Source organism: Myxocyprinus asiaticus, chromosome 21 (assembly GCF_019703515.2).
Source record: "Myxocyprinus asiaticus isolate MX2 ecotype Aquarium Trade chromosome 21, UBuf_Myxa_2, whole genome shotgun sequence".
NCBI classification, from domain to species: Eukaryota; Metazoa; Chordata; class Actinopteri; order Cypriniformes; family Catostomidae; genus Myxocyprinus; species Myxocyprinus asiaticus.
The window spans coordinates 2,565,051-2,578,613 of NC_059364.1; the positions used below are offsets into that span (position 1 = coordinate 2,565,051).

The 13,563-nt window shown below is 37.9% G+C and overlaps 1 protein-coding gene across 3 annotated transcripts in view; it reads left to right on the forward strand.

Annotated features, from left to right (window-relative positions):
• The first annotated feature begins 3,264 nt into the window (after window positions 1–3,264).
• Window positions 3,265–13,563, forward strand: part of LOC127411913 (myopalladin-like) — a 36,216-nt gene continuing 25,917 nt past the window's right edge. For all 3 annotated transcript variants that reach the window (XM_051647807.1, XM_051647808.1, XM_051647810.1), the window contains exons 1-2: window positions 3,265–3,440; window positions 7,992–8,990. In XM_051647807.1, coding sequence (XP_051503767.1) covers window positions 7,996–8,990 — 995 coding nt within the window. In that variant the 5' untranslated portion in view covers window positions 3,265–3,440; window positions 7,992–7,995. The remainder of the gene's footprint in view (window positions 3,441–7,991; window positions 8,991–13,563) is intronic.

The following is a 13,563-nucleotide window of genomic DNA, read 5'->3' on the forward strand; positions in this document are numbered from 1 at the left end:
TCAAATTTAATGTGTGAAGCCAAACACTAAAAACACCTCATCATGATCATCACGCATGCTCTTGTGAGTGTGTTTAGTAGAAGACAAAGAGCAGAGCACTCTGAAGTGGGCAGCACATACAGACTATATATTTATTTAATTAATAATCACACTGGGCCATGTAGCGAACTGCTTATCCAGAGGTGAGAAACTACCAGTGTTGGGGGTAATGCGTTACAAGTGCTACATAATCCGATTAATGTAATATTTTTTTATTTTAGACCATAATATCGGAGTTACTTTTTAAATAAAGTAACGCGTTGCTTTTGTACACCTCTACTTTCCCTGTATTGCGAGAAATCAGGAGTAAAAGTGCACAAACTTCCGGGAAGAGACATAGTGCATGATGGGCATTGTAGTTCTATAGTGTTTGAGGCCAGAGACTATTTAGCAGAGACGAGTCACTTCTATTTAAATGAATGGGGGAAACTGGAACGCCCAACCAAGAAGCTCTAGCACCCAGCAGTCAACGGATGTAGAAAGGAAGTCCCGCCTTGCAGGTAAAAGAGCCGATCACCTTTTAAATACAGACATCGCCTGTCAATCAACTCGCTAACGTGCATGTGCATTAGCTATACAAGCCGGGAAAGTTGCGTGTTTTAGCGTAATATGAGGTTAACATTCGGTTGTGTGAAACGTGATTGATTTCATGTATTAATACATACTGCATTAAAAAAAAAATCAGTAAATGCGTTTAGGCAGAAGGATTATAAGACTAGTCTTCCACTGGCCACGACATGATACACAGGGTGAAATACTCGCTCAATTCACTGACTAATGCAGCCGAACTGCTCCGTGTTACAGCTCCCCGTAATTGGAGAATGGGATGAGAAAAGCTGACTCTGGATCAGTGGCTCCGAGCAACTACATCGATTGTGTACGCAGAGAAAATGTCTTAGTTTCTAAAAAGTTCTACGTTTTATGATTTATGAAACAAACCATTTTTATGACATTTTGGTAGCATTAAAAACGATTCCATTCAAGTTGTATCAACATGTGCCTTTGAAGATGTGGCATCTGTGCGCACCATGGATCAACTCAAAACAAGCGTGCACTGAGATGACTTAAGTGAAAAATATTAATTTATTCATCAGACTCATTCCTTGAACATGTAAGGCTGGCATTCCCCACTGAATTTTATCCTGACTTTTGACTTTTAGGGCAGTGGTGGCTCAGCGGTTAAGGCTCTGGGTTACTGATCAGAAGGTCGGGAGTTCAAGCCCCAGCACTGCCAAGATGCCACTGTTGGGCCCTTGAGCAAGGCCCTTGACCCTATCTGCTCCAGGGGCACCGTATCATGGCTGACCCTGCACTCTGACCCCAGCCTAGCTGGGATATGTGAAAAAAGAAGAATTTCACCGTATATGTGCAAATGTATAATGTGTGATAAATAAAGAAAATTATTAAAAAAAAAAAAATAAAAAGAAAAACATCTTAAGTTGACTCTGGCATTGTCAATGGGCACAGCACATGATGTCAGATATGATGCAGGTTCAAGTGTTGGACTTTGCTGCTTTAGGTAAGACAGTGGTTATTCTTCATTATTCATACTGGCAGCCATGCTGATGGAAAACAAATCACAGTATAATATCATGCATATTCATGTTATTAATTCTTTATTATAAATATGACATGAAGCCCTACTTTCTAAATATCTGTTAGTTTACTATGTTGTTTTGGCATGAGTGTTGTACAGTAGCTAGCATGACCTGTAATGTCTCTTGTTTGCAATGCATGACTTATTTGTATGGAATGCATAACATATCAGAAGAGAAAGTGACTGTGAGTAAAAGGAACGTAACGCTTTACTTAAAAAGTAACTTTTTAATTAAGTTACTTTTATAAGGAGTAACGCAATATTCTAACGAGTCACTTTTAAAAGTAACGTTACCCAACACTGGAAATTACTGTCAAAAACTCAAAGATAAGCAAAAAATTAAAGCTTGATTTAAATGGACCAAAGAAATGCCGAAAAAAGACGACTATATATTACTACTGTATAGTAATGTTTACTGTAATATAATATAATTAAATGATAATAATAACAAAGCACTTCATTTGACAAAAATATCTCCAGTGTTGTTTTGGATTGTACTGTGAGGAATTTGTATAAAAGCACTTAAAAAATAATGCAATGTTATGTTGAAAATTTGTAATTATTAAAATAATTACATTTTCATTTGATTAAAATGTTTTATTCATTTGATTAGACATTATTTTGATAATAAAATTGAGTTAAACTGTCAAATACAGATTTCAGAAGAAATAACCGTACGAAAACCACAATATACATTATGATCTCTTGTGTGTTTTTGCTAAAATAGTACACCCGTTGGGCAAATGTCCTGGAAAATTGTGCCTTGAAAAGAGGGAACCCTGGTTATATGTCCTTAAAAGTTTCCATGAAATTCACTCTACTATGTTGCTAAATTAAATGTTTAATTGTAATGTCCAAAAATATTTTTTTTGTTTGCTGATAAGTTTGCATATTAACTCGATAATCTCATTTTCTCCCTATTGTTTCCAATTAACAACTATAATTAGAGGTCGACCTGTATTGGATTTTGCCGATCCGATAACTACGGTTGTGGAAAAGCCAGATAATGGCCGATTAATCGGCCGATAGTTTTTAAAATAAGTTCATTGAATGCAAAACAAATTTTAGTCTTTTCTTACAGTGACTGGCATAGACATAGAGGCAACAAGAGTCCAAAAAAGATGAATTATTATTGCACAACCAAAATCAAAATAATAATCAGGATTTTTTTTTTATTTATTTATTTTACAATAAGCAAGCCCGAAATAAACCAGGGACTCTTATTTTGAAATTTCTTCTCTCCCAGCTCATACAAACATAAAAGAAACAAAATATGCACTCGTATATCACTCGTTACGATGTGTATCAATAATAAAAACACTATAAAGTAAACTTTCCTTATAACAAATATGAGCAGAAATTCATTAACAGTACATATCTGCACCGATTTATCGGCAAAACCGATATATCGGTTACCTCTACCCATAATGTTTTTCTGGTTGAGGACAGCAGGGTTCCCCTGAATGTTATAGGTGCTTTACAAAGGTGTCACCCCTTATTGACAGCAAACTCACAGACCAATGAGGAGGGATCGTTGCTTGGCACAAGCTCCAGACCCCTCCGTGTCCCTCCAAATAACCTGCCACCAGCACGCTGACAAATGTCACTGCTGGAACTGGTGACAGGTCGCCCCAGCTCTGTGTTGCTTTGCGCTTGCTGCAGTAAACTCCAAGGTTAACTTTGCACAAGACAAAGACAACGCTTAGGCAGCTGCTCTATGAAGAGACCATCCAGAGAGCTGGAATTTAAGTCCTTTTCAAGCAGGTGCAGATCTACACAGTGGAGCAGAGCATTCACACTGAAGGTAAAGCAATGCATACACTGCATACCTTCACTGAGAAAAGTGCATTTTAAAGGGACATGCACATTTAGATGCTTCAGAATAGCATGTATCTAGCTTCAAGCAGTAGAAGTTTGTTTAGATGTTGTCAGTTCCTATTTTAGATTGGCATGTCATCATAACGGTTCTGGAGCTCACTTCAATACATTTATGTAAACTAGAAACATGCATTGACTTTTCATGTTTGGTGATGTTTGGATTTTTATTTTTATTATCTTCATGTAAGGGGAGCCTGTACTATAATTATCTATGACGGGGCGTTTGGACTGTGTTTGAGCAGGATTAATGCACACAACAGCTGTCTGTACAGGTCTGTTGGAAGGGCATCGCTGTGTCTGGTAATTGCTCTGATTTGAGTGTCAGAAGCATCTGCAGGAGTATCTTCTTTCTGGATTCAGTAACAACAGGTTATGGTTAAAGTCTTTCTCAAATTTTGTTAGTAATATAGATTAAAATGTTGTATTGTAGACAGGGCATATTTAGACCAATAGACTAAAACCTCATGTTTAAAGAACTACTGTGTTTGCTGGGGTGCAAAATCCTGTTAAAACTGGACAAAATGCTTAAAGTGTAACACTTTTTTTAGGTTTACCGAAGATGGCTTTCACTCTCCAGAAATATTATGTTATCCTGAATAAGTTGAATATTTTATGCAGGGTTCCAATGGTCATGGAAAAGCTGGAAGCATCAGGAAATTTTGAAATGGTAATTTCCAGGTCTGGAGAAGTTATGGAAATGAAAAAAAGTATTGGAAGAATTTCTATAGTCAGTATGAATGTTTAGCTATGCTCAGCTCTTAAATATTTAATCCAGTACAAATTGCCCTTTGTGAGTGTTATCTAAAACAACAACAAAAAACATTATAATAATTATGTTATAAAAATTATATATACAGTGTATATATATATACACACACACACACACACACACACACACACACTGCCTGGCCAAAAAACAAAGTCGCTGTTTGGATTTAAATAAGCAGATACTTAAGAGCCTATGATTGGATCATTATTGCAGTGATTAATATGTTTCAGCTGGCAACAATTCTTTTAACCCTAACTGATGCAGTGTGTAGCTTCTCATTTCTTAAACAACCATGTCAGAAAACGTATCCCGTGATCGTGGAAAAGATGTTACTGTGTTTCAGAAGGGGCAAATTACTGGCCATCGCATTATTAAAACCTGGAAGGATAATGATGAACCGTCAGCTTCACAGAAGAAATGTGGTCAGAAAACAATCTTGAATGATCGTGATCGGAGATAACTAAAACGCTTGAAGTTACATTGTAAAAAATCGACAGTAGAACTCACGACTATGTTTAATAGTGAAAGTAAGAGCATTTCCACATGCACAATGCGATGAGAACTTACAGGATTGGGACTAAACATCTTTGTGGCCACAAGAAAGCCACTTGTTAGTGAGGCTAATCGGGAAAAAATACTTCAATGTGCTAGGGAGCGTAAAGATTGGACTGTGTGACTATCACCCCTGGAGTCGCGAGTTCAAATCCAGGGCGTGCTCAGTAACTCCAGCCAGGTCTCCTAAGCAACCAAATTGGCCCGGTTGCTAGGGAGGGTAGAGTCACATGGGGTAACCTCCTCATGGTCACCATAATGTGGTTCTCGCTCTCAGTGGGGCGCGTGGTGAGTTGTGTGTGGATGCCGCGGAGAATAGCGTGAAGCCTCCACACGCGCTACGTCTCCATGGTAACGCGCTCAACAAGCCATGTGATAAGATGCGCAGATTGACGGTCTCAGACGCGGAGGCAACTGAGATTTGTCCTCCGCCACCCGGATTGAGGCGAGTCACTACGCCACCATGAAGACTTAGAGCGCATTGGGAATTGGGCATTCCAAACTGGGGAGAAAACAAAAAACAAAAAAAAAAACGATTGGACTGTGGAGCAATGGAAAAAGGTCATGTGGTCTGATGAGTCCAGATTTACCGCGATGGACGCGTCAGGGTAAGAAGAAAAGCACATGAAGCGATGCACCCATCATGCATAGTGCCCACTGTACAAGCCTCAGGAGGCAGTGTTATAATCTGAGGTTGCTTTAATTGGTCAGGTCAAGTCTCAGCAACATTATGCGGCAATAAAATGAAGTCAGCTGACTACTTTAATGTACTGAATGACCGGGTTATCCATCAATGGATTTTTTCTTCCCTGATGGTACTGGCATATTCCAGAACGACAATGCCAAGATTCATCGACTCAAATTGTGAAAGAGTGATTCAGGGAGCATGAGGAATCATTTTCACACATCACCACAGAGTCCTGACCTTAATCCCATTGAAAGTCTTTGGGATGTGCTGGAGAAGACCTTACGGAGTGGTTCGACTCTCCCTTCATCAATACAAGATCTCGGCCAAAAATTAATGCAATTCTGGACTGAAATAAATGTTGTGATGTTGTATAAGGTTGTCGAAACACGACATAACGAATGTGCGCCGTAATCAAAGCTAAAGGCGGTCCAATGAAATATTAGAGTATGCAATTTGTTTTTTGGCCAGGCAGTGTATATACAGTATACAGTATATATATATATATATATATATATATATATATTTTACATGAATGGAAAATAAATGTAAAAGTAAATAATTTTAAAAGTATTTAACACTTTCTATGAAGCCAATATTTATAATGCATTAGTAATGTCTCATAATACATCTTATAATGTTGTAACTTCTCATAAATAATTGTAACCACAATTATAATACATTATAATACTTACCTATTCATAGTTATACCTTAAGAGTATAATGCATTATAACACAAGCAACATCCAGCTTTATCTGCAGAAGTTATAATGTATTATATATATTTGTAATACTGTATATACATTATATAATAGGTATGCTTTAAGTAAAGTGACAAAAGCAATGAGATAAGATATTTTTAAGTGGTTATAAGACATGCTGGAAATTATTTACATTACACATACAAAATAACACATATTCAGTGGAAATGTTGAGATATTATGAAAAACAATTGTTAAGCTACAAGGTTAAAATATATCACAAACTCTCTCTTGGGAAAAAAAAAATATGTTGATAACACATGTAGCCAATAAACTAGAGATTATTTAGCAGAGCCGGGCCACTTCTATTAAAATGAATGGGGGACACTGGAACGCGAATGCGTATTAGCTATACAAGCTGGGAAAATTGAGTTTTTTAGGGTAATCTTATCAAATTTAATTGCTGATTTGAAATATGTTCTTTGATCTTAATCTTGACCAACCGTTTCTGAGATTTCAATGTTCCCCCATTCAAGCAGATAGGAGCCGCACTAGCATGACTGGAAATAGCCTCCCGAGAGCGTTCCAAAGATGGCCAAAAGTGGACTGACGTGCTAGAACGACTTTGGTGTAAACACACCCAAGAATAAATAAAAAAAATCAAACTGACTCTATACTGGACTCTATTCAATAAACTTTAATGTTTGTGCATCTTATTTGTAGAATTATTTTATAAATAACTTCCATTATATAACTTAGACTTGTAATGTTAATATATGTTACACGTTTATGTTATGGCTGTTTAGAAGAAGGAACAGCTTTTGTAACTTAAAGCATGCAAAGACCTAAAATATTTTAGGTCTTTGCCTGCTAACCCTAACCCCTAACCCTTATAATATGATCACGTCATATAGTCTTTTGACTGTTTACACTATACTGCTTTTGCATGACAGCATTTACACGATTAACTTTATTAGCTTCTGCTGCATTAAGATTGCATTAAATTTGTTAAAAGATGCTTGTGTTATAATGCATTATACTCTAAAGTATAACTATGTATAGGGGAAGTCTTATAATGTAATATAACTGTAGTTATAATTATTTATGAAAAGTATATAAAAGTAAACTTATTATTATGAGACATTATGAATGCAGTATAATGCATGTATAATGCCTTTACAATGCATTATAAATATGGGTTCATAAAAAGTGTTACCAAGTATTTAATTAAAATTAATGAGTATGAACTTTTTAAACTAACTATACAAAGTTTGGTAAATGGCAAAGCAACAAAATAATTTTTTTGAAATTAATTGAACCAATTTTTATACTTTGCAAAGTCAAGAATATTTAAATAAATCTAATTTGAATTTTTTTTTTTTTTTTTTAAATAATCTTACTTTTGGCAGGAATAATTATTTTGAGTGAAAAGGTGATTTAAAAAATGAATTTATACATTAATTACAAACAACTGAAAAAACCTTGGAAATTCATTGTTGCAAAGTTGTGGAAACTCTTATGTCCTAAATGTAAAAAAAAAAAAAAAGTGTTCTGATGTCACAGAAATAATTTGAGTTATTTGTTTGTATTATACATGTCAATTGAATTAATGTACACAATTAGGCGTGATATTTCCTTATAGCTGCAAAAATGTCCCAAATGACCTTTTTTCACCTAGTACTCTAGATCATTTAGCTTAATGTCATTTCATTGAGTAACTTTCTCATTATAATTGTTCATGTTCTTAAATTTTGTCATTATGTTATCTAGCATCATGCAGGAGAACAACATTGACCAGCCCACCTCATTATCGCAGCTTTTACGGGAGAATTATCTGGCTGAAGCAAGAGCCCATCACAGACATGGCGAGTCCACCTGCATCGACTCGCCGCGACGCCTGGTGTATGGGACTCTCAAAGAGAAAGCCAGTGATTGTGGTGGGAAAGTTGAACCTCAGTTCCCAGATCTATCTGCTTTCCTAAGCCAAGAAGAACTGGACAAGAGCGTTGATCTGGCATGCAAAGCCATCAGTGATGAGCCAAGAGAACGTGAGGAGAGACCTAATGGACCCCCACAAGTAAACCATTATGATGTTCCTTCCAATCAGCCCACTCCTGAGACTGAGATCATGTCAGAAAGACCATCAGTTCAGCCTTCCATCCAAGACAACATGATGAGGAACATCAGAACTATCAATGAACCTCCACCAGACTTCAAAAGGCCTTTAAGAAACACTCCATATGGCATGGAGACCCAATCCAAGAAGGAGTTCCTCAACAAAGCTGCTGACTTCATAGAGGAGCTTTCTTCGCTCTTTAAGGCCAATAGTTCCAAGAGAATTCGGCCTCGTTCTTGCAAAGGCCATCGGAGTAGATGCCAGAACAAAGGCCAACTTGATGGCACCCCATTCACCATTAATACAGAAGATAGAGAAAGGCAAATTCTCATTGGCGAACAGTTGGAGGAGCCAACAGAGTTTCAACAATTGGAGGAACCAATAGAGTTTCAACAGTTGGAGGAACCAATAGAGTTTCCAAAACAGAACAATCGAGTCATAGAGGAGCCTTATAACATAGAGGGGCAACAGGAACCAGAGCCCCAGTGTGAGATACAGTGTGAGGCCCCAGTTCTGATAGAGCCGGAGAACTCTGAGGAACCCCTATGTGAACCTCCACACTTTATACAAAAACTCAAAAGCAGGGAGGTTCCAGAAGGAAGTAAAGTCCAGTTGGATTGCATTGTCAGAGGAATTCCCACACCTGAAGTTCGGTGAGTTTGCTTAGGCATCATCACTATTACTTTTGCTAAAAAAAAAAAAAGGGTTTTTCCTTGTAACCCCACTCCTGCTCCTGGTCAGAAGAAGAGACACTCACTTGCCCACGCTAAAGATCAAAATGCCCCTTAAACAATGATTGCATCTTAGTACCTGCCATGGCTCAAACTTAGGGTTAGGGATTTGAACTAACCTTTTACTGAAAGTATAAAATTTTGGTACAGAACTCGTCTCACACTGTTTGTGCTACAAACATAAAAACTACCTAAAATTGTGTGGCTTGTTGGATAAAGTGCTGTTACTTTTCTAAGCGATCTCTCTTACGCCTTCCACATGATGCGCATAGGGGTGTTAATGCTCAGCTCAATGTCAGCATCAAGCCCCGCTTTGCCCTTTACATGACAAGGGTTGAAGAAAGCATCAAAGAGGGGTAATTTTATGAGTTTGCCAGGCACGAAAGCGGGAGATGTGCACAGTGAACATTAGCCGTTTTTCCACTATCGGGCCAGATGAGGGCGTGCCAGTGCATGCCAGGGCCAGTTGCGTTCCCACTGTCACTTCCGGGGCTTCATCGTGCCACCTCAGGGCATTCTCTTGGTCAACGGCCAATGGCCTTTGGCCCGCCGATTACCCTTGGGCCAAACAAGGCCAAATGGGGAGTGAGGTGGGGTGAATGTCAAAGGTGGAGTTTCGGTGAGCTCACCAGGTTGTGTATCCAGTGCACAACGGTAGAGGTTCGGGGAAAAAAAACTGCAGGTACAGTACAAATTTTTTAAAATGCACAATGGACAAAGCAGTGCCCAAAGATCGTGGTTTGAGATCATGGATGGCGTGTTGGGATATCTTCCCGCTTTTAGTGTTGAGACAACTCGGGACACCAAGGCAGTTACAGTAGGTGAGTTGTCAATACTAACTTATCTTGCTAGCTAGCTAATGCTTACAAATTATATAAACTTTATATTATAGATAACTAGATAACATGATACCTCAGCTTGAGCTTCCCTCTTGCTTGTGAAATGGGCAGGGTGTGTGACGTTGGCACCAGGGTGGCGTGTTAGGGCAATGCTGCAGGGCTATTGGCCCAGTGGTGGGAATGCACATCGATTTTGGTCTCACAGCTCGAGGTCTGAGGCTACTGGTCCCAGCTGGCCAGTTGATAGCCCTGGCTCACACCCGATAGTGGAAAAGTGGCTACTGAAATGTGCTTGGACATAGAAGAGAAAAAAGGTCCTGGCACTTGCTTTTGATTGCAGTAAATAATAAAAGGGCTTGTTTACGTTAAGGATGTTCTTGGTAAATTTAAATTAGTTCAATATCTGCAGTCTCTGGATGCTCGGAAACAATAAAGTAAATATTTAATAAAAATAAATTATGAGACATTCAGTACCTTTTCATAAGTTATGACTGCTTTTAAACAGTCAGTACACTGACACTAAACTCCATAGACTTCAATGTATCTGACAACGCTGACACGAGTCACATGGAAGCCCCTTTATGATTACTGCCTGGCAGACGATTAAACATACAGAAAAAAAACATAGGTTTAAGGCTAGGGTATACTTGTTGTGTGTTTCCACGTGTCGTTCCATCTCGTGCACCGTCAAGCGCTCAGCCTTTCAAAGTATACTCTTTCGACCGCGAGCCCATGCGGACGTGTTCGATGCCTGCACGCTACGACTGCTTTGTTGCACTGCATGCGCCAACAATGCACAAACACGATGTGTGGTTGCTAAAGTGTTCTGAGTGGATGCTAGGTGGTAGTGGCCCAAGTTCAAAAAGTCTACCCTCAAGTCTCTGATATTTTGGTCTCTAGATATGGCTCAGGTCCCTCCTTAAAAGCCAAAGTATACTAGGGTTTTTATGTGTACGTGCCGTGCATAACAACGCAAATTTCATCATCAGAACTGTACGCGCGGACTGTCCGTGTACAGCCAAGTTTTTGTAGGCTAGTGGACAGTCTGCACTTACTGATGGTGAAATTTGCATCATTATGCACAAACATACCAGCACACGTTAAAACCAAAGTATATTTGGCATTTAGGGAGGATCCCCAGCCATATTTAGAGACAAGAATACCATAGAGACCTAAGGGTAGACTCTTTGGACTTGGGCCAGTACCACCTAGCATCCACCTAGAACACCTTAGCAACCACACATCATCATGGCACTGAGTTTTGCAAAGGCAAGCACCACTCCAGTTTATCATGCATAAGTTCTAGTTTATCATTCATTAGCTATTGGCACAAAGACATCTTGTGAAAGCTGAGTGTATAACAAGTCCGGGCTCAGCCATTCTAATTTTGCCACATTGGAAATGTGATGCTATGAGAATGTAGGCGTTTCACATTAACGTCTTTAAGTCTTCAGTGCATAAAACACAGTTAGCCAAAGTCTACAAGAGCTAACAAGATATTAAATTGGTACTATGGTTCGTAAAATTACATAGGTCACTTGTCTAAAAATCCATGATAGGACCATGCTGTGTTTTGGTTATTTTTTTGTTTGTGCAGTAAGTATAATTCAAATGAATTCCTTCCTTTGTTTTTCTAGTAAGTTTGTGCTAAAACAAAGTCAGATAAAAGACCTGTTACCAGTTTCTATAGGAGTAAAAATCAAAGCACAGGGTCTTAGAACAGCCTTGAGGCTAGAAGATCTTTTGGGCAATTGCCATTCTGTCTCCCATATCTTGTAAAGACTAAAACGGTCTATGACTCAGATTGAAGGAAATGTGTTAGTCTAGCTGTGCAAGAAAGTAAACATCTCTCATAAGCTGCAAGGCTTAGTGGTCCAGTGTAAGAAATATTAATGTTTTATTATGCTGTAAAAGATCAGAAAATGTTTGGAACAATCTGACCTAAGAATAGACGATATTTTGATGCTGCATTTGCTATTACCACAATGCTAACCATGTTACATATTAGCTTTGCATGTTAGCGCAGCTAGTATTAAAATTAAACCCTGAGAATTTGCTCGACGAGTGCAGATTTGTCTCATGTTTTGAAGTATTACCTACTGAAACGGGAAGTTGGGGTGGGATGAAGCATAATTTTGCTAACATGCTGATCGGTTGCAGGTGATATTTGGGGGAGGGACATTCTAATTCTAGAGAGCATTTGATTGGACGAAAATTGGTGTAATTCAGGATGAGTCATCAAAATTGTTTGCCTGTTTTCCTGGAAGCGAAAGACTGTATATTTTAAATGTGTAAGTGTACTTTAAATTTAATTTTGTCAACATTTAGGAGTACACTAGTATATAAAGCTACACTCACTGTCTTGAAGCTACAAAACTCAACAAAACAATAATAATTTCATGCAGTAATTAAAGCCATTTAACCACTAGTATCAAAATTTCTGCAACTATAATGAATTATGTAAGTCTAATTTGATCAGGCAGGATATTTTATGTTTATGATTATGTTGTTGCGATATTGGTCATCAGTTTGTCATTGATGAAACTGTAGTGTAACATTACTCAGAGTAAACTTCCCACACTGACAGGTCAAGGAAGCCCATGCTTTTTTTGAGCGGGTATGCGGGGGTTTATTTCTGACAGGTCGACGTGTTTCAACAGCTGCACGGAGGTGCGTGTTACACACAGTCAGCTGGCACAGACACTGTGATGTCAGAATCATTAGATCATCCCTGAAAATGTCTTCTGGAAATCATAGTTTTTATTATGAGAAGAATGGTTTAGATTATATTAACATTATTCATAATTAATTAAATTATTATTTATCATATATTACTATATATTTGATACTTTACTATATATTTGATACTATATATATTACAGTATACATGTATGCTGTATATGTTGTATATATACTGTAAGGTGTATTATATGGCTATAATATGGTTAGAGACACACATACTCTATTAGTTAAAACTCATGGTTATAAATATATAAATGTGGGTTCTAATACAAAATTTTAAATTACAGATAATTTTATCTGAAGAACAAATTGAATGAAAAGTTTAATAGAAACATTGACATTAATTTTAGAATGTCTTAATATTTGGTATATCTTCCTTTTGCTTTTATGGAGCATGAACAAAACCTGATGATCATGTTATTCAGATGATTTGAGAATGTTCCAAAGAGAATCTATTGTGTACCTCAATGGATGTAATGTCATAAATGTGCTCAAAATAGTGCAGAATCATAAATGTTCCAAAGTCAAAATTCTGAATCATTCTGGTTTACTCCAGGTTTAAAAGGAAAGAAATTGCAGACTATTAGACTCCACTGTATAAACACTATTGTAACATGTAAAATGGAATATGTTTCTCTGATGGAGGTAAATATCTGCTAAATAGATGGAATTTGGTTTGTTGTGTTGGTGAATAATATTGTATGAAAGTGTGCTAGGCTGTAGGCCGGGGATGTTGTCTTTTTTCTGTGGTCCGTCCAGCTTTAATGGGGGTTCCTGTGCTATGGGGCGAGTCCAGAGGGAAAATAGACGGAACAGGTGCAGCTCATCGCCCTGGATGTCTCCCCAACCGCTCACACTTTCAAAGTAGAATCTTACTCATTACAAACGACCCTCACTGGCTCATGGATCCAACC